This window comes from Temnothorax longispinosus, chromosome 7, assembly GCF_030848805.1.
Source record: "Temnothorax longispinosus isolate EJ_2023e chromosome 7, Tlon_JGU_v1, whole genome shotgun sequence".
In the NCBI taxonomy this organism is placed as follows: domain Eukaryota; kingdom Metazoa; phylum Arthropoda; class Insecta; order Hymenoptera; family Formicidae; genus Temnothorax; species Temnothorax longispinosus.
The window spans coordinates 393,034-412,629 of record NC_092364.1 but is presented as its reverse complement, the minus strand read 5'-3'; the positions used below and the strand labels follow the sequence as shown (position 1 = coordinate 412,629).

Here is a 19,596-nt window from a genome sequence, read left to right as displayed (position 1 = left end):
ACCGCCGTGAACGGAACACGGAACACGAGCAGTCGCGCGACCGCCGCACGCAATCGCCACCGGATTGTTTGTCAATATCCTCTCCTCTCGCTCTCCTCCTCCATCTCCACCTCCGACTCCGACCGAGTACGACGCCGTTTGTCCTCCCGCGCTTCGAGGTACGCAGTACGCACCACGCATCCCGGCCCTCCCCCCCGTCCCTCAGCCGCCAGTATTCGCTCGCCAGGACGATCGTCGACGAGCACGCTCGTCACGCTGGCATGACGGACGGTGGACGGCAGGTTCGGTAGCGCGACTCGAACGGATCACGACCGTCTCCGGCGTCTCCTCCTCCTCCTCGTGACGTTCGCGAGATTCCCTCATCCCCCCCCCCCCCGTCACCCCTGCTGGCCCCGTGTCGCTGACGACAGTGACGACCGACACGACGCCAGGACGCTGGAATGCGTGAACGCGGAGGACCAGCGGGCACTCGCGGTGGGACACGCGTGTAACGTGTAGCGGGCGCGCACGCACACGCTATTGACAATTGACACGACACGCGCGTGAGCGCGAGCGCGAGCGCACGTGCGTGCACGCACACGCACACACCCTGGCATACACGCGCGCGACGATGCGCCGACGAGCTCCATCCGCCTCGTCGTTGGGAGGATGCGCCGACCCGTGACCTCGTCGCCGGCGGGACTCCGGGCCTGACGAGTGCGTGACGACCCCGGGACGTCGTCGCCGAGCGAGGAACTCCGGAAGCGGGATTTCGAGAGAAGCTCTTCGGGGAGAGCAAACTCAACGCTGAACGGATCAGACAGAGTATACAATATCCGTCTCGAGACGAATGCGAGTTCTCGCCTTGGTCGAGGAGAGTGTAAACAATATAGGAAGAGCATTGCCCGATAATAGAACGTTAAATCCAGGATGATTTTACTGCGCTGAGAGGGGATAGGAGAGTACCGGACTGAACGTTTGCCACTGGAGAGAATCCCCGGTGTTTACCAGCGCGAGCAAATTCACTATTGGTGAACGGCGGGTGTAAATAATGTGAGTTAACTCTTGGGGTAAATGAGAGGTCAATTCTGTAGTGATAAATAGAGGCGGTAGCATGTCGGTTGTTAAAGTCGATGCTTTCTTCTATAAACTCCTTGTGTAACGATTGCTAATTTGGAAACTAGTTTGAGATTCAATTATGTCTTTTCAAGTTAAATAGGTATCGAGACACGATCCATTTTTGGCTGTCTTTTTTAAGTATTTATTAATATCTTTTCTCAAGGTGTCCCGGTTTCATCTCAAATGCCAATCTAAATAATAGTCTTACAAGATGTGTCGATAAACTCATAGTTTTATAAATAATAATATTTTGCGATCGCTAAATATAACACAAGATTATATAGAAACGTCTCTCGCAATGTTTTTGAATGTATTCCATTAACACGAGACTATTTCTTTGTTACAGATTCATTGGAAGAAAATGTGTAATGTCAGAGTGATACAATATAGAGACATAGGTGGCCAATACGGAGCGATCGATTATAACAGACTATTGTGTATCTCGCTTAGTTGATGTACGGAACGTTACCTTAGAGACGTTTGTCTAGACGCTTTTATTGCATATCCTTAGTCACGCTCTGTTGGAAATTATCCGGTGTTCACAAAACTGCAAAATTTAATGAGGCCGAAGGTGCCTCAAAAGAGGGGAAACTTTCTTTTGAGAAGGTACAGCGTTCTACAATTGACTTCAACGAACAATGAACCATTCGGGAAGCGGAAAACGTCAGGCGAAGGTTTTGGAAGAAAATTATTGGGACTGCAGTGTCTGCACTTATAGGAATACAGCGGAAGCATTTAAGTGCCTCATGTGTGACGTCCGCAAAGGAACCTCTACGCGGAAACCCCGCATAAACCCCCAATTGGTAGCTCAACAGGTCAGTCTAATAATTCTGCAATGTACATACATTTAGGAGCAAGCCTCTTTTATCTGCTATTTTTGTACGCAGCTATTTGTGTGTTCAATTTATTTCTCACGCTATTATCTCGATATCGGAGTTTAATACGTAATCAATATTGTCATATTACCAGGTTGCGCAGCAACAATATGTACCACTTCTGAAACCGGGCAAGAAAGAAGGGAGTGGCGGTAGTACGACCAGCGGCGTCAAGGAGAAGGAACGCAAACTGGATAAACTGAGGCGCAAAAACAGGCATCCGCCGCGTCTGAAAAATATCGACCGTAGCACCGCGCAATCGAACGAGGTAACGGTCAACAATGTTACCGTCACTATCACGGAGTATAAGCCCAAGGTGAAGAAGGGTTCGGATCAGTCGAGCAACGCGAGCTCCGAAGGCGGGAGCCAGCACGACTCGAATCAGGACTCGAGAAGTCTCGATGTAGGAACCGACGCCTAGTTTAATGCTAATGTTACATATGTGTGTATGAATTATTCTAATTAATATATTGTCATGTATGTCAACCTCTATGGTCAACTGTACATCCTCTAGACAAGCGCGACCATTGTTGACAGTCGTTCTTCTCTCGTTTGACTATGCGTCGCAAGTTGTATGACGAACTCAACGAGGTCAGGCAGTTTATACTGTCGGGGATATTATTGACTGAGCATGATTCGTATAGCATTATTCAAGGAAAACAGAATAGGGATATATGTACATTGTATATCACTGTTTTACTCGTTGCACAAAATATTGAATAATTTGCATCGCTTCTCTACGCGTTTTTTTTTTTTTGCGAAAAAATCAATGTACTTAAAAGATGCTTACTTTACGGACGTCGTTCTTTTATCCTGTAATAGTCATTGAATTTATTTAAAATGTCTATCAACGTATTCTGCGGTAGATTTAAATGCAAAAATAGGGAAGAAAACAAACTGTAAATATCAGTGAAACGGAATTTTACGAGTCATTGTTGATTATATCCTCGGTTTTTATTGAATTTACGAGACCACTGCCAGAAGAAAGCGCGTCGAATGGCGATTATTGTTCGGAATTTGTTAGCAAGACTACCGACGTACGACGATATATCTATATCTGTATACATACATATATGTATATATAGATATCGATCGCATTGTTGATTTTCTTTCCATTCAATTACCAGCACGACTGGCACTGGTAAATATGTACATCTAATTCCATTCTAATTCGTCACTGAGATGAATTTTCTTGAAACTTAAAATACTTAAATAATGAAAAATTATTTTACTGATCTCCATAATTCGCTAATTTATTCTGCATTTTTATCAAGCACAGTTAAATTCATTGATTTATAATATGCCCAAAAATGTTTAATCGCAATTGTATGTACAGATCGAACGTAAAATTTCAGATATGTAATATACATGTACTTCGCGTATTAAATAATCAAATAACGCTCCCTGATAAAAAAAAAGAAAGAAGATAAAATTTCATTTTCAGCGAATAAGCGAAGACTGTAGAATAAAAAGACGTAACACTTTCTTTAAAAATGCAAATGTGCATACACACAAAACAAATTGTTGAACTTATTTTTACCACATTTGTAACTGCCCACCAATTTTCATAACAGTAAACACCTGTATTTACTCAAAATTAAATCGCAGCTGCAAGGACCATGGCAATTTAAATAAACGGATAAAATGGAAAGGTTTCAAGTTTCTAACAGAACAACATTGTTAATATTACGCTCGATAATTCTACACTATCGAGATCATTGTAGTATGATTCTGCATTAAAAATGAAAGTAAATGTAAGAACCTATCAGTATCAGAGTAATTAAGCGATTAATAAGATAAATCAAGGATTGTATACTCGAGGAACAAATAATATCGCCAAGTATTTGGTAATATTAAACTGTAAAAAGAATCCTCACGACTGCCCCCCCCCCCCCAGACTTGCTTTCTCGGTATCGTCGATATCTTGAATTCTTAATCAAACGAGTTGTTGCGTAAGACCATGTAGCTTTTACAAATGGATTTCTAATCGACAAATAATCAGGTCATCAACCACTTTTAAAGAAACAATCACACGCAAATGATATTTTTATAATTTTGTGGAATTGTATATGTTATACAAATTCTTTTTGTCGTACATGTGTAACCTGCTTATTTTTACATTGCGCAAATCTATCTGTATTTTAATAGAACATGAGAATTTCGAGTAAACGTATTTTGAAGTCTGTACAAAATTTTCGAATTCTTTTGAATTAACGCATTCGGCATTTCTAAGTGCATATTACTATCTCTTGTTCATTCGATATTAAGTAAATGCTGTTACCCACTACAAATTTACGGCACTGCGAATCAGGGGAGCCCGCTTTATTAAAAAGATATTTTTCTTTTTACGAAACGATCTCTCCAGAACGTTATATTGATTATTCGTACAATGTAAAAATTTGGCCACCTGAATAACTGTACGTTATTTTCAAGAAAAATGTTACATTACATGATGTAAGATTCCCGAAAAATAATGATGGGGTTAAAATTACACTGTTAACAGGGAAACAATAAATCATGTTTTCGAGAAACGGAAACAAAAGGTGTTTTAATGATCAATCAACTAGATATGTAAACACATTTATCCTAAACAATTTTTATGCCAATGTTATAGATTAACTGTATAAAAAAACGCATAACAAAAGTGTCGTTTATTTACAATTTCTACGAAATTTTATTTTAATATGTTTTAATGTAATATAATTAAGATTGTAATCAATCTTTATACTGTACATTCTTCAATTTTCTTTTTTTGTTCGACGATTCCGAATTTTCGATTTCCATATTTTCCATATCTTCGGTGACGTCCATCGTCTCTTCTCGTTCAAGTTTCACAGAATTTTTCGACGCGACGCGGTTCACAAATCTCTCTCGTACTATTAATCAGAATAACAATTAACTCAATGAGACTTAAATGCATTAGAAATTATTTGTACATACCCGTAGATATCTCCATGAGATCCAGCACTTTGAAATTGTGCTCTTTATTATCTCCGCCAACAGTAAATACAAATCCATTATCTGGGTTCGCCGCGAGACATTGTATAGCGCCCAGATTATTCGTTTGTTCCCATATAAGAGTAGGATCTTTTTGATCTATATCCCACATTTTTATTACACCATCGTTCGAACAAGAGACTAACAGGCCTCGGCACGATGTGCTAAGAGAAAGACCTGGACAAAAATTAAAAGTAAAATTTATGAACTTATAATGCATGTTTATAAAAAAAACAAGTTGGGTAATAAAAGATTTATTTACCTGTAACTTCTTTTTCATGGGCCTTAATTTGCCATAATGGTTTCCGTTTTCTCACATCAAAGTATTCTATGTAACCATTATCCGTGCTAGCCTGCAAAGAAATTGTTATAGATATGTCGAAAATTAAATTTAGAACACATGTGAAACGTACAATACAGTAATTATCGTCATAATGATTCCATAACACTCTTTCCACTTCTCCCGATGCCTTCCAGCTTGTAACAAGTTCCTCGTTCATGCAGTCGAATAATCTTACTAATCTGAAAAAAAATATTACATGCAGATATCTATGTATATGATATAAATGTTCACATCGTAATAAGATAATCAAACATACAACATACCTGTCTGCACAACCTATCAATAACTGATGGGTTTCTTGTGGATGCCATTTTAGAGCTTGCACTTTCTCGCCGAACGGACCCAGTTTGTTCACAGGTTTACCATTTTCCAAGTCCCATAATAAGACTGTCCGATCAACCGAGCCGCTAGCTAGAACATGTCTGCAACAAGATTTCCATGTTCTTAATAATTATAAAACTAGTTATTGCATTGATTATATTTTTCTGAAATTAGTAACTAACGTATAATTATGATTCCACGCCACATCTAAAACTGCATCTTTGTGACCGATGCGTTTTTGATTCTTCTTTTTACTTGGTTTACGACCCAACTTGTAGGCTGGTTCTAAGCAATCTATTAAGTCCAAATCCCATACTTCAATTATGGGAGTCATATTACCGATAGCGCATAAATTACCTAAAAACACAAGTATAAATCTTTAACTATATATCTTTTACTCTACAGCTAATATAGTGCATAATTTCTCTAAAAATAATTCTAATGTATTGCGCCGTTGTATTACTCACTTGGTTTTGGATTGGTAGGATCATAGTTAAGCCATTCTATGCATAATGGAAACGAAGGTAACAATATATCATGATGACAGTAAAAAGATCCTTCTCTTTCATTGTATACTGCAATTATATAACAAATTATCATAAATTCCACAGGAAATCTATATACATAATTATTTAAGTAAAATTATCTAGCATCAAGATTGCTTTATTTAATCAATATTATACAAACCAAATACTTCCAAGATGCTAGCGTCTCCCGCAACGTGCCCAAACAACACCAAATTATCATCAGCCTTGATAATGTCGTCCTCTTTATCCGAATCTTCTTCATCATTTGTTACAAGAGGATCTTTGCCATCTCCGGCAAAAGTAGCTAAATTACTGATGTGACAATACATATTGCCAGCTAAAACAAAACAAAGATAAAGAATCATATAAATACATTTTTATTACATATTCAGCAATTTAGTATTTAAAAACTTGTCCCTTACATTCATTATCATAAGTTTTAAAGTTATATTCATCAGCTGTTGAACATTCTCCTTTACTTTCTCTATTAGACTGTGCTTTGGAGGCAGCTGCATCTTCGTCAGAATCGTCAATATTTCTATAAAAAGAATTTTTACAATTTATTAATTTTTAAACATTATATCTTGCTCTTGCAAGAAAACAATAGATGTATAACAGAGGGTTCAAGTATGAGCCTTTCAACGTTCTTAAAAAATCATTGAAGTTATCGGAAGAAGATATTTTGATAGGAGACGAACAATCTGAAGTTAACTACAAATTGAAAAATTCAAACTCAGGAATTGAATTCTCGACGGAAGACAAAATATTAGAGAATATTATAAAAATAAAGCGAGACAAAGTTGTAAATTCAAATGAACAAATTTGTGTTATTTAAATTAATATAATTATTTAAATGACTAATTTGCACGAGATGCATTATTTTATTACGTACTCCAAAGTGGCTTGCGTCTCCTTTATAATCTTCTCGAGCTCGTCGGGCCTTAATTCAACCTAAAAATCAAATATATGTTTTTGACAAATGTGGTATAATATAAATATCGTTAGACTATTTACCCTCTCCGGAACGGCTGCGGCAACGCCTTTTTTCACCCATGTGGTACAAGATATGATATTCGCTTCCATCTTTATTAGAAATTTGTTAAATGCATAATATTGCTCAAAATATAACTTTTACCAAGCTTCCTCCTTGCTCGCTAATTATCGAGGCAGAATCGAGGTTAGGTTCTCAACCCACACGCCGCACGTGTTCCTCTAAGCAGAAGCAGTGATGCCAATAATGCTGATCGCTTTATTTCCTGAATGGAGGCAATGTGGATGTTTATTTCAAATAAATGTGGTTTTTCATAAAATGGTGTGCTAATAAATGCAGTTGACTGAGATTAAAATATGTCACAATACCATGTAACATTTATATTTCTTCAAAGATCCAATGTACAATTATATTGATATAAAATCCCATTTGTACAAATATACAAAAATGTCGGTAATTATAAAATCTATATATACATATTATATATACATAAGTTTGGTAGTTGTTATTTGGAATGCAAAATGCTTTGGTTCCGTCTTGTAAAATTTGGGATGCTTTCCAGCAAGAGAGCACATCAGACAGGCACTGTGTGACACTGTCACACTGTCAACAAATAAAACATTTCCAAAGTCCCGAGTTTTGACAGTCAAACACATATATGTATGACATTTTATCTATACATATGCTTTTTGCTGGAAAGTATCCTTAAATATAATATTAAATATCGGTTAGCACTTTTGACGACTCTTCTTGGCAAGTACAGCCAGCGCAGTCTTTGAATGATTTGCTCTGCCCAGCTCGTTACTGATGTAATCACCAATCTCCACTATTTTATCAAAGTCTACGCCGGTCTCCAATCCTTCTCCCCGTAGGAAGTAGAGTAGATCCTCCGTGGCGACGTTTCCCGAAGCGCCAGCAGCGTATGGGCATCCACCAAGTCCAGCGACCGAAGAGTCAAAGACCCTTACACCATCTTCGAGACCCGCCTGTATGTTTACCAAAGCCTGGCCGTACGTGTCGTGACAGTGCAGCGCGTAACAACTCATGCTCGAGGAAACGTGGTGCAGCTCGTTTAAGACGCGTTTGATCTTCCTCGGCGACCCTACGCCTACGGTATCGCCCAGAGAAACTTCATAGCATCCGATGTCTAACATTATTGAAGCTAAATGTGCCGTAGCGGCCGGTTTGGTCTCGCCTTCGTAGGGACAGCCGACGATGCAGGATACGTAACCCCGGGTCCTGATGCCGTGCTTCTTCGCCTCCTCCACGACCACCTTGAAATTCCTCACGCTCTCCTCGATGGAGCAATTGGTATTCGCCTTGGAGAAGGCCTCCGACGCCGCACCGAACACGGCGATTTCTTTCACGCCTACCGCGACAGCGCTCTCCAAACCTTTCAGATTCGGTACCAGTACTGGGTAGGATATACCGTCTCTCTTCTCAATTCGTTGAAAGACCCGCGAGTTGTCGGCCATCTGAGGGACCCATTTCGGAGACACGAAACTCGTAACTTCAATGCTCCTCAATCCGGTCGCCGATAGACGATTGATGAAGTCAACCTTGATTTCAGTAGGCACCATCTTCCTCTCATTTTGCAATCCGTCTCGTGGTCCAACTTCGACTATTTTTACGAAATCGCCGGATTGTTTCGTCGCATATCTTCGGACGTGATTACGAAGATTACGAACGCTCGACGGCAATATTGCCCGTTTCGAGAGTAATTTTAGCATTGTGAGAAAAACTTATATTGAAACTGATTAAAAATGAAATATCGCGTTAATTAAAAATATATCGCACTATGTATTTACAAATTTTACTGTACAGTGGAGTCGCTCGAACCTAAAAAGGCTTAAAAAACAGCTTGTTTATCTAGTTACTTCCCCAATTCTACCAATAACCATAAGATGTCTCTATTCCGAGATCGGTATTTCTATAAATATATCTGTTGAATTTTAAAAGTTTACGCTTTTTATAGGGCTATGGAGTAATCAATCAAATTCTGATTAACTACATATATTATCGCAGATAATAGTATTTCGTTAACATGGAATTAGTTTTGGTTCTTTGACACGTGAGAAGAAAGATTAGATTGAGAACAATAAATCGCATATAATTAGAAATTTCTAATTTTCGAAAATTGGTTGAAAACGCCCTTAGTTCGCGCGGCACCTTTTGCACAGAATTCACCTCGCATCCATCAAATAACTTCCGATCTGTCCAATTAGAAGATTCGTTTTCTAAAAATAAGAATGTTATATTACAGTTAAAATCTCAAAAAAACATTTTCTTACAAGATATTGAAATATTATAAATAAAATTAATCAATCGCTCAAGTTTTTCCAATCAAAGATACCTGCACGTTGCATGCAATTGCGGTTGTCGCAAATTTGCATTTCCCGCATCCTTCTCATATCAACAACGTGGCGTACTTGACGGTCCCCCCTTACGTCTATCTCTCTCACACTTCTCGTGGGGACTGGGGGTTGGGGGGCGCGCGACCCGTTCAATTCGTTTCTCACGTCGGTGGGCGGTGCACGGGCGAGCGTATAAGCGACTCCGACTGTAGAGAGAGCGGTACGCGGTACCACCGCACGCGCGGCGCCTTCGCCAGCCGGGCATGCGGAGGAGCGCGAAAGCGGAGCGGCGAAAGCGCGCGCGGCGCCGCGAGATTTCGCCCCCGTTTCCACCACCGTCGTTCCCGTCGTCGTCGTCGTCGTCGTCGTCTTCGCTTTCGTCCTCTTGCTCCTTTCCGACGGGTCCTCGTCCGCCACCGTCGTCGGCTATTCGGCGCGGTAGCACCGGAGTAGAGTCGCGATCAACGACTACCAACTACGTCGCTGTCGCTCCGCTCGACGCGCGTGAATCGTGACGCGCGCGACGCTCCGGAGTCACGGCCGACACGTTCGTCGATAGGGCGCTATCGCGTGCCCTCGCGCCCATTCACGCAGTCACGCATGCACGCACGAACTCTGCACGCCTGCGTTCGTAGTGCTTCGCGTGTTCGTGTTCGTTCGTTCGTACGTACGTACGCTCGGTGCTCCCGCGGCTCCCGCTCGCGGTCAAGAATGACATATCGCGACGCGCGGGTGACGCGCGACGACCACGCACGCACCGGGAGGAGCGTCGTCGAGCGGGAGCAGCGCGACCGCGACGGTTGAAAAGGGAGAGAGATCCTGAAGCGGAACCCACGTCGCGCGGAACCGCGGAACGTTTAAGCCCGGGCTCCGGTCGGACGTCGGACGATGGCAATCTCGAATTGGATGATGTGGGGTAGGAGCCTACGCACCGGCCGATCTCGTCGAAGTGCGTGTGCACGGCAATTGCAATTGATAATTGAAAGTCGATCGCGCGACGATACGTAGCGTTCACTCCGACGCGTCTTGATTTGTTCTCTTTGATTGCAGGCCGCCAGGACGAGGACAACTGCGTGCAGCTCGATCTGTCAAGAGGTTAGTAACCTAACCTGCCTATGCCTACCCGCGGTCACGGATCTTACCCTTCTCTCCCTCTCCGCCGACGACGGCCGTTTGGGACCGCCTCGCAGCCTCGCATTTCCGTCTATTTATTTACCTTTCGCCTGGCGAGCACGCAATGTTGCGCAACGTCGCCGCGCGACGTCTCGGTCCCGAGATCGGCGACCGGTTCGCGCTGCATGTTTTCAACGGCGAAAAATGCCGATACCTTCCAACGATATCGAATGATACGAATCTCTTGCCATTCGAGAGTTTAGAATGTATTCATATCGGCCTGATCTGAAAACGGAAAAGGTCAGAGAAAGAGAGACGGTATCTGGGGGACCAGTCAGTCGACTCTGCTTTAAACTTTATTATCCCGTTTTCAGATCAGTCCGTATGACAATATTGCGCAATTATTTTAGCTAGTCTTTCTTTGCCTGAAAATGCGCGGCGAGGCACAATTGTTATTTCCTTTCCTTATGAATTGTTCACCAGAAGAAACGCTTTATGTTTTGTAGGATTAAAGGAGAACGTTAAGGAGGTCTTGACTAATCTTTGCCAGCGGCACAATGTTCCAAGCGTAAAGAAGCTAGCGTATCTCAATGCTATTGTTAAGTTGATTAGCGAAATTGACGCGCCAGATTATGGATATTCAGCAGAGGATCTGTTCTGTTGGTAAGAATCCACTGACGACTAGATTTGTCAAGTCTTAAAGACTTTGATTGTCAATTACCGATCGCAACAATGTTTTTTTTACAGTTTACGCGTGGCGCTGGTCCACGAGGCGACGCAGGTGCGCGCCGCCGCCTTACGGGCGGTCCGTTACATGCTCAAGAAGGAGCAGGATGTCGTCGCGATCAACAGGCTGCAGTACCCGTACTTCTTGGCGCGTAGCATGGACGTTAACCTGCGTAACGAGATGGAGAGGATACAAGCTCTCCGACTCGTCAGGAGGATCCTAGTATTAGCCCCCAAGCATTTTAGTTCCGTGCTAGCGAGATCCCTGATCAGTTTAACGAACGGTGGCATAGAGGAGAGGGATCGTGCATTTAAAGCATTTCTAGCGGTCCTGTGCGAGTTGGGTGTCTTGAACTCGAATCTGCTGATAAGCTGCGGCGGCGTTGGTGCGCTGGCCAGGGCCGCGATGACCGGGCAGAGTAGTATCGCGGTCGAATCCGTCGTCGGGGTGCTGCTGCGACTGCTGAACAATCCCGATACGCGCGGCAGCGTCTCCCTCCTGTGCTTTGCCGCGCCCTACTGCGAGCTCCATTCTTTGAGCATGGAGAGAACCAAGGAAGAGCGCGAACACAGATTCGCCGCCAGTAAACTAGCCCTGCTGAGCATCCTGCGCTCGTATCCGGGCGTCCTTCACTTCTGCCGACCGGACAATAATTCGGGTCTCAAGGCCATCGCGGATATTCTATATGTGGACCAATTGGAGGTGCGCGGCGCCGTTCTGGAATTACTATACGAGCTACTGGACCTGCCATTGCCCACGTGGACCGATGAACCAGACGTCGCGCTGGCCGCGGTGGATCCCAGCAGATCGCGGGACTCGTGGAAGCTGTCGGAGGGCTTTGTCGCCGCCGAAGGAAAATTCATTCTGCCATCCCTGTCGTCGCACAGTCCCAACATCACGGAGATACACTCGGCGTTGTTGGTCTATGTTCTTCTGGAATGCGGTCTGCACCGAGCCCTCGCGGAAACCATTGTCTCCAGCGACACGTTTATCTCGGTGCGCGCGGCGGTACTGCTAGGTGCGTTGCTGCACCTCGCGCATTCTCTTCTACCATCCGAGCTTTGCGACCTTACGCCGCCATTGCCTAATCTATTGGAGCACGCGAGTGCCGGTAAGCATCAGGCATTAGCGGCGGTCACCATTCTCGAGCGAATGCACACCATGATGCGACGTAGGCCGACCCCGGCGAGTCTCTTCCTCGATCGTATCCTTCAAGCAGGCACCTGGCTACGTCCGATCCTGCCGCGGCGTCAACGGCCATCCGGCAGGCACTGGCTGCGAATTGGCAGAGAGTCGCCGATCACGCCTCTGCTGAAGGATGCGCAGGTGCTCAGCTCGAAGGACGCTCTTGCTTGGAACTGGCCAGTGGTGCGGGCGATTCTACGATCGCGCGAAGATGCGACGCGAATCCTTCATGATTCCGATCACCGGCTGTTCATGAAACGACTCGTGCGTTACTTTAAACCGTCGTGGAACGGTTACAGCAGAGTCGAGCTGGGCACGAGCGCAACGTTGGCACGCGAGGCGACTCTCGCCGGCTGCGATTTGTTGAATTGTTTGTTGGAACTGCATGAACCGGAAGGCGCGCGACTGCTCAACGAGCTGATCGAAGACATCGCTGAGCAGATCGGCAACATTCGCACCGCCGAATCTGCGCACGATTGCCTGTTCTCGCCGCGTCACATGTCCACCACGTGTTGCCAGAAGTACTTCCTGTTTCTCGGTCAGTTGAGTCATTCGGCCAAGGGCACGGTGGTTCTCAAGAGTTTCAACCTGCTGGAGAAGCTGCAGGATCTCGCGTTGGCCACTAATCACGACTGCTACGTCAAACTGATCGTCTCTAGCTTGGATTACTCTCGGGACGGTCCAAACAGGAAGGTACTGAGCAAGATTATCTCCGAGGCGACGTTGTGGAGCACGCGCCTCTACACCACACAGTTCCTACGGCTGATTCTTCGTGCCAGAATGACGGATGCCGTACGCTGGGCAATGACATTGCTAGCGGACCGATTATCAGACAGCTACACAGCCGTGGCGTTGGCCGCTCTGGAGGCGCTGCACGAGGCCTGCGACGAAACCGAGTACCTGGAGGCATTGTTGCAACAGGGTGGACAGTCACGCGATTGGGACAAGTGGTTGCAGCACCTGGGTGACAAGGGTTATCTGTTGAAGATCCGACTCTATTCTCTTCAGCAGGGTTTCGCGAGTCTCGCCGCACCTTCCGAGGAGTTGGAGAAGTGGATCGGGCCCGGTGGTTTCGCCGAGCGATACGTGGGTCTCGTGGAAGGGGAGATGCACGATGCGTTGACGTGTCGTCAACGCGACGAGACCGGGAGCTACCAGAGAAGGCCCACCAGCGACGTGGTGATGACGCCGCGGGATATCTACGTGCCGCCGCATCTGATCGGTCAGCTGGCGCAGCACGATCTGGGGATGCAATTATTGTTACGTCGCAACGTGATACAGCGTTTCGCTCGAGTGTTGCAGCGATTCAAGCTGGAGTTTGGCGGTCGCGATTCAGAGTCCAACTCGCGAGGTACCAGAACAAATCGTCTCGCCGCTATGGCAGCAGCGACGGCAGCCTCCGCTGCCGTCGACGATGTCTGTATCATGTCGGAGGAGTCGGGAACGGATGAAGCCGTCGAACAGTGCAGCCGCCTCGAGACCATTCCCGATTACGAAACGGTGGAGAACGAGACGCGCGATACAGCGAGTCAACCGCGAACGGAGTCACTGATGGAGATCCGTCGTAAGACTAGCGTGGACGATTCCAGACACACTACTCCGGAGCGAAGCTGGAGGCTGGAGACCGAGTCGTCGCGCGACGACCACTTTGTCGGCCCGAACGGCGGCATTCTCAAAGTCAAATCGGCTCTCTGGGCTCTCGGCCACGCGGGCACGTCCGTCGCGGGCGTCGAACACTTGAGCCATTTGGGTATCATCGAGATGATTACATACATGGCGGAAACGTGCCCGTATTACTCGGTACGCGCCACCGCGATGTACGCTCTTAGTCTGATCGGCACCACGCGAGCTGGAGCCGACACGCTGGTCAACTTCAACTGGCCGTGCGTCAGGCATCGACGCGGTGACAACTGGCCCGTGGTACCGCCCTCGACCAGATATCCTATGCCAAGTCCGATTCCTGTGCAGCGACATCACCGTAGCCTCAGCGACGGCAAACCGGAACTGCTCGAGCCGATCGTGCGCCGCACCAGGAATCGATCCGAAAGCGCGGCCACGGATCTCGAGGCGCGACGATACTTCCTTTCGTAAGTAAATCGATTAAAGACGAAAATACATATCGAGAAAAGATTAAAATCATTTTAATCTGAAGTGAATTTTCTAAATGGAAACTTAATTGTCGAAATATCATAGCTTAAGAATTTTTTTACTTTTATTTTTACTTAAAATTTAAAGAAAGATAATGTTGTGTTTTCTTCTGTTTTTCAGAGAGAGAGGCGAAACCCCGAGTCCTGTTTCAAGTATTCAAAGACTAAGCCAACAAGATGCTGAAGGATATGCACGACTACGTAGTTTACAACGCCATCGCAGACCGAGTTATTCTCAAAGTAGTTTAGAAGTACGTGAAAAATCATGCCTACACCTTTGGAAACACGATTCAACGGCGTCTGCAAAAAAACTAACACGATAGATAACAATCGATTCTTTCTTCTTGCAGATGTATAGTTTAGACGGCCGTCTCTCGCTGCAGAGTCTGTCGGAGTACGATTCATCCCGCAGCTGGATTGCGGAGAACGCGGTTCTCACACCGACGCCACCTCCTCCGGAGGATGACAATGAGAACATGTTTTACATGGGTGTCTGCCTGCCGAGGAAACTGCTCACGATCTTCCCCGAGCCTCCTCAGCCATCCCAGCCAACCATTCTTGAGGATAGTATCAGGTCCGAGTTGGAGACGACAGAGATCGACGAGGAGTCCAGTTCGGAGTGCGACGCCGATACCGAGCATTGCCGCACGTGTCTCGTTTGCTATCACGGCAAAAGTGGCAAAGACGCTGGTACGGAGCAGGATATGAAATTGCGAAGGTAAACGAAAACGCGATCTTTTAGCAGAGTACTCGTACGTTAAAGGTAGAAGATAAATATAGTTGAAATGCAATGAAAAAATCGCTTGAGAGGTAGAGAGAAAAATTAAAATCAGGAATTTGGAATTATAGTTCTTAATTAATTCAAATTAAGATGAAGTACTTTTTCGTTGTTTTTTTCACGTCTAAACGTGAATGATAAAAATGTAACGAAATTTTACGTTGTATCTAATTCGGTCATGTTTGTACAGAGAAATACTTAGACACACTCAACGCCTTGCAAACCCAGTGTGGTATCGTTACAGTCGTCAATCGTTACTTAGACTGAGACAGCGGTATCCCGAAAAATTTCAGGTATCGTACGTTTTGTTCCTTCCGATGTCTCCATCATGCAGGAGTGTCCTTTACGCATGTTCGCTTTTTGCAGGATACCTGCTTGTTTTCGGACGTAGCTGCTCGCCTGGGCAGCGGTACGTACAGAATGCCAGCGCGGCGATTTCTGCAAGAGCTGTTTCTGGATTCTCCATTCGATGCGGTAAGTTCTTTCCGACGCACGGTCCCGTGTGCCGACACTCGCGTAATCGCATGGCTCTCGTGATTGCTTAGCGTTTGCGTCAGCATTATTTTATAGTTGGAGCAACGGATAATCGGTTGAAGGAATCGTTAAAAATAATAAAAGCTTGAAGAACTCGTTTCTAAACTTGTCATCAGCGTGACGATATTTATGAGCCAATAACTATATTAAACCTGTCTATTATCAATTCTATTATCAGCTTTTTTCCGCCTTCTAGATTTACTTACACAACTATTTATATACTTAAGAAAATTAAGATATATACATGAGCCTCCCTTTTTCTCTTCGATTGCAAGATAACTTGTGATTTTGCAGCTCTACGTCGAACCAGTCAACATCCTGAAGATACCGATTGGCACGGAGGAGAATCCTCTGCAATCACCTGTTCCTAGCTCCGAGGCTAGCCCTCGGCAGCAGTCTGTAAGTCCCGTGGAGGGCAAGATTAACGGAAGACTTACTCTGACTGAGATACAAACGGCGCAACTGGCGTCGGTTGCCGAGGAGGGCTCCTCGACCGGTGGCGACGGTGGCAGCAGCGAATCGTGCAACGCCGGACATCAGCGTAAAAAGAAGCCTCCGGAGGTCGTGCGTCCGTCGCAAGAGCGGCGCACCGATGAGAAGATCATAGCCGAGATCCTAAAGCCAGAAGAGCGAATACGTTTGTCAAAGAGTTCCGATAGGTCTTTAAAAGTATCAGGTACAAACACTGCCATCAGCCTTGATTCGTAGTTTCGAATTCACGATCACGACTGCGCGCGTCTACGTACGTGCGTGTGTGCGTGCGTACGTGCATGCGCGCGTATGCTGTGTGTACATATTTTGTATTAAAATGATAATGATATATATAAAGATAATAAATGACACATATATATATATATATACACATACATACACATACACACACTGCCGGCAATCAGACGTATCCTTACGTATATTTCAAATGTTTCTTATTCTTGCGCGCCTCGCGTCTATCTCTACATAATTATTCGTTAATCCTAGGATTACACATGTTTTTGTACACTCTCTTGGAGACAGCCGAATACGGGTCTCGGTAAAATTGCAGACATCTCAGCGGAATTTTTTTCCAGAGAGAGATTCCAGACATAGAATATGATTATAAAATCAAAATTCAAGTCTGTTTGTTAAATTGTAAAATACAAATGTAAGGAGAAATGTTCAATGTAATAATGACTTTCCCAAGTCTCTGTTCTCAGACTTTTGTGTGTAGTCCGCGGGTTGATGACCGATTAACTCGTATTTTATATATCTGTATCGTATGTCCCGTTGTAATATATCGCATTATTTTTTAATGTCGCAGTCGAGACTTTTTCTTTGCGAAAGATGCGACGAGAGACCGTGTAACACGTTGCTAGTTTTATACTTAATATTACAATTTCATTTCTATTTATACGCATTAATTTATGTATCATGTATACGATGAAAAAAAGATGAAAAAAAAGGAGCAGGATGTGTGGAATATCAACAAATGTCTACGTATCTCGCATCTCCCCTTTTTTCTCCACCCAGTTTATCATGTTCCCGATTCCCGCCGATTTCCTCGACGTTACCGGTCGAGGCACCCCGTTATTGACGCTACCGCCCTGCGTTCTTCAAGAAATCCGCTAGTCGGCGCAGCGATCGTCCGCCACACGAATCTCTGCCTCTGCTCCGGATGTCACCGATCATTCGCGTCATCGTGCGCCGTCCATAATCATTTGTCGAGGAGACAAACAATAATACGGGTTCGCTAGCGCGAATAATCCCGATGACGATGACGGCGAGCTCGAAGCAAGGTTCCAAGCGGTCGAAATGGGCCCTAGACTTTTCGCACAGGTACGTAACCTAATCGGAACGGATTTTATCCGGAGTACACGTGTCGGTTTAATGTATTTCGATCGCCGACGTTGGACAGCCACTCGCGTATTAAATATTAACGTTATATTAAATATTAAGTACGCGTCGCGTCCGTTCCTTCCAACTTTACCCTCTGCAATTTTTCGTGTAATTTCTGTATCTTCTCGATCGAATCCCCGAATATTATTTTACCCTCGATTGAAGGACGCTGCTGGACAGAACAGCAGCCTTCCGCCTTTCTGGCGTTTCACAAGTGATTATTAATAAACGAAAAACGTTTTCGCAGAACGAAACAGGAGAAAAATGTGGAGATACCTTCGCCACCAGGTTATACACCTACCGGTTCCCTCTTTCACAATGTGGAGTACATGAGAGAGACCGACTCCAATCACCTGATAATAAAGAAGTCCTGGGACCTGGCGTTGGGGCCCCTCAAACAAGTACCTATGAATCTGTTTATCTTGTACATGGCCGGTAGTTCCGTCTCGATATTCCCCATCATGATGGTCGGGATGCTCATCATCAAGCCGGTCAAGGCGCTGTTCACGCTTCAGCAAAGTGAGTTGAAATTTGTCAAGCGTAAATGCTCAACGCCATTCTATAATCACATAATTCCTCTGCTCAGCGTTCAAAGTGATCGAAGGTACACACGCGTGCGGACAAAAGTTCGTGTACTTCCTAGGACAGTTAGTGAATATCGCGTTAGCTCTGTACAAATGTCAGTCGATGGGCCTGCTACCGACGCACGCGTCCGACTGGCTGGCGTTCGTCGAGCCCCAAACGAGAGTGGAATACTCCGGCGGGGGTTTCATGTACATTTGATGCGAAGGGGTCGGTCAGGCGGCATTGTAAGTATTCGGCATACGCGCCCACGTGAATTATAGCTAAATTATACTGTAAAGACATGCGTGTCATGCGTTTAAATATTGTTTATTAAAATAAAAGTATGGAAAAATAAGTGTGGCTTATGTCTCTTTGTACATTACTTGAATACATATATACAGACATATGAGTATATCGATGAGTTTCCTTGAGAGATATAGCTAAATGTTTACATTTACATCGTATCGATAATGGCATACGTTCCGTCTTCTAGTATTGGAAGGGGTTCAGAGGAGATACACGCTACACTACGGCTTTTTTTTATTCTCCTCTAGAAACTGAATTACTCGCTGATATAGTTTCGATGGCTCATCGACTCGTGGGACCTGTGGAAAAAGCCATTCAGCTTCAAAAAGTTGCAAAGTATTCATTAGGAACTTCATGTGGCGTACTTAACACTTTACGTGATTTTCAATTTCGGCTGATTCGAAGGAGAGACAGCGAATGCGACGGATAACGGAACAAAATTGAAATATCGTTGCTTGCATGAAGAAAGGAACCGATAGCGACTTACGTATATTTATTTTGTTATATATATATAAATCAATCAAAGTTGCAAGATCATCTCTTATCTTATCGAAACCTGCGTACCTCATAATTTTGGGCTATGTATATTCCGGCGTATACTCCAATGCTCAGACTGATCTGCAAGTCATTATAACGTTACAACGCGTTTTCGAAATCACGAGTTTTGTTTACATACCAGGAACCGGAGCATATTGAAGGTTCTCAATGCAGGCTTGTCTAACCCGAGAATCTCGTCCGCGCTGACACTCGCGAAATACCCAAACATTCAGACAGAAGTGCACTGACGTATACTCGAGCATAAAACACGAGTGAACATGATCAGAAACACATGAAAAGCTAGTCAAGAATTGCTGGTTACTTTCG

General features: G+C 44.7%; 5 protein-coding genes across 8 annotated transcripts; 3 read left to right on the top strand and 2 right to left on the bottom strand.

Annotated features, from left to right (window-relative positions):
• Positions 1-40: 40 nt before the first annotated feature.
• Positions 41-4,515, top strand: Rybp (ring and YY1 binding protein). Its single transcript, XM_071784503.1, has 3 exons — positions 41-1,032; positions 1,445-1,913; positions 2,068-4,515. Exons 2-3 carry the CDS (start codon positions 1,737-1,739, stop codon positions 2,392-2,394), a joined length of 504 nt encoding a protein of 167 aa, XP_071640604.1. The 5' UTR covers positions 41-1,032; positions 1,445-1,736; the 3' UTR covers positions 2,395-4,515.
• Positions 4,516-4,657: 142 nt separating this feature from the next.
• LOC139816760 (periodic tryptophan protein 1 homolog) lies at positions 4,658-7,379 on the bottom strand. The gene is made up of 11 exons (XM_071784487.1): positions 7,176-7,379; positions 7,054-7,112; positions 6,584-6,699; positions 6,322-6,498; positions 6,102-6,209; positions 5,817-5,991; positions 5,577-5,735; positions 5,384-5,492; positions 5,233-5,323; positions 4,914-5,147; positions 4,658-4,849 (listed from the first exon to the last, which is right to left on the bottom strand). The coding sequence occupies exons 1-11, from the start codon at positions 7,242-7,244 to the stop codon at positions 4,689-4,691; spliced, it is 1,458 nt and encodes a 485-aa protein (XP_071640588.1). The 5' UTR covers positions 7,245-7,379; the 3' UTR covers positions 4,658-4,688.
• A 117-nt stretch (positions 7,380-7,496) lies between these two features.
• Positions 7,497-10,198, bottom strand: Hmgcl (hydroxymethylglutaryl-CoA lyase). Its single transcript, XM_071784496.1, has 2 exons — positions 9,506-10,198; positions 7,497-9,389 (listed from the first exon to the last, which is right to left on the bottom strand). The coding sequence occupies exon 2, from the start codon at positions 8,880-8,882 to the stop codon at positions 7,881-7,883; it is 1,002 nt and encodes a 333-aa protein (XP_071640597.1). The 5' UTR covers positions 8,883-9,389; positions 9,506-10,198; the 3' UTR covers positions 7,497-7,880.
• Positions 10,199-10,314: 116 nt separating this feature from the next.
• On the top strand, positions 10,315-17,802 carry Rictor (rapamycin-insensitive companion of Tor). Of its 2 annotated transcripts, none has more exons than XR_011733077.1 (9): positions 10,315-10,455; positions 10,557-10,601; positions 11,126-11,282; positions 11,367-14,618; positions 14,800-14,929; positions 15,029-15,396; positions 15,647-15,754; positions 15,823-15,930; positions 16,285-16,425. XR_011733077.1 is itself a non-coding variant. In XM_071784475.1 (9 exons), the coding sequence occupies exons 1-9, from the start codon at positions 10,395-10,397 to the stop codon at positions 16,696-16,698; spliced, it is 4,638 nt and encodes a 1,545-aa protein (XP_071640576.1). In that variant the 5' UTR covers positions 10,315-10,394; the 3' UTR covers positions 16,699-17,802. The 2 variants fall into 2 exon arrangements, 1 of the variants encoding a protein (XP_071640576.1); XM_071784475.1 differs by having other exon boundaries at positions 15,647-15,749; positions 16,285-17,802.
• On the top strand, positions 17,661-19,266 carry Emc4 (ER membrane protein complex subunit 4). Of its 3 annotated transcripts, none has more exons than XM_071784502.1 (4): positions 17,661-17,802; positions 18,110-18,381; positions 18,449-18,671; positions 18,981-19,266. In XM_071784502.1, exons 1-3 carry the CDS (start codon positions 17,735-17,737, stop codon positions 18,643-18,645), a joined length of 537 nt encoding a protein of 178 aa, XP_071640603.1. In that variant the 5' UTR covers positions 17,661-17,734; the 3' UTR covers positions 18,646-18,671; positions 18,981-19,266. The 3 variants fall into 3 exon arrangements, with proteins under 3 accessions (XP_071640603.1, XP_071640601.1, XP_071640600.1); XM_071784500.1 differs by having other exon boundaries at positions 18,920-19,266; XM_071784499.1 differs by lacking the exon at positions 18,981-19,266 and having other exon boundaries at positions 18,449-18,781.
• Positions 19,267-19,596: the final 330 nt, after the last annotated feature.

Excerpts from the sequence above, each read along its gene's own strand:
- Rybp (XM_071784503.1), top strand. The coding sequence starts at position 1,737 with ATGAACCATTCGGGAAGCGGAAAACGTCAGGCGAAGGTTTTGGAAGAA. Across the intron at positions 1,914-2,067 it reads CCCAATTGGTAGCTCAACAG|GTTGCGCAGCAACAATATGT; the intron begins GTCAGTCTAATA and ends TCATATTACCAG.
- LOC139816760 (XM_071784487.1), bottom strand. The coding sequence starts at position 7,244 with ATGGAAGCGAATATCATATCTTGTACCACATGGGTGAAAAAAGGCGTT. Across the intron at positions 7,113-7,175 it reads CCGCAGCCGTTCCGGAGAGG|GTTGAATTAAGGCCCGACGA; the intron begins GTAAATAGTCTA and ends TTTGATTTTTAG. Across the intron at positions 5,992-6,101 it reads TCCTACCAATCCAAAACCAA|GTAATTTATGCGCTATCGGT; the intron begins GTGAGTAATACA and ends TTGTGTTTTTAG.
- Hmgcl (XM_071784496.1), bottom strand. The coding sequence starts at position 8,882 with ATGCTAAAATTACTCTCGAAACGGGCAATATTGCCGTCGAGCGTTCGT.
- Rictor (XM_071784475.1), top strand. The coding sequence starts at position 10,395 with ATGGCAATCTCGAATTGGATGATGTGGGGTAGGAGCCTACGCACCGGC. Across the intron at positions 11,283-11,366 it reads GCAGAGGATCTGTTCTGTTG|TTTACGCGTGGCGCTGGTCC; the intron begins GTAAGAATCCAC and ends TTTTTTTTACAG. Across the intron at positions 15,397-15,646 it reads CAGGATATGAAATTGCGAAG|AGAAATACTTAGACACACTC; the intron begins GTAAACGAAAAC and ends ATGTTTGTACAG.
- Emc4 (XM_071784502.1), top strand. The coding sequence starts at position 17,735 with ATGACGATGACGGCGAGCTCGAAGCAAGGTTCCAAGCGGTCGAAATGG. Across the intron at positions 17,803-18,109 it reads GCCCTAGACTTTTCGCACAG|AACGAAACAGGAGAAAAATG; the intron begins GTACGTAACCTA and ends ACGTTTTCGCAG. Across the intron at positions 18,382-18,448 it reads GCTGTTCACGCTTCAGCAAA|CGTTCAAAGTGATCGAAGGT; the intron begins GTGAGTTGAAAT and ends TCCTCTGCTCAG.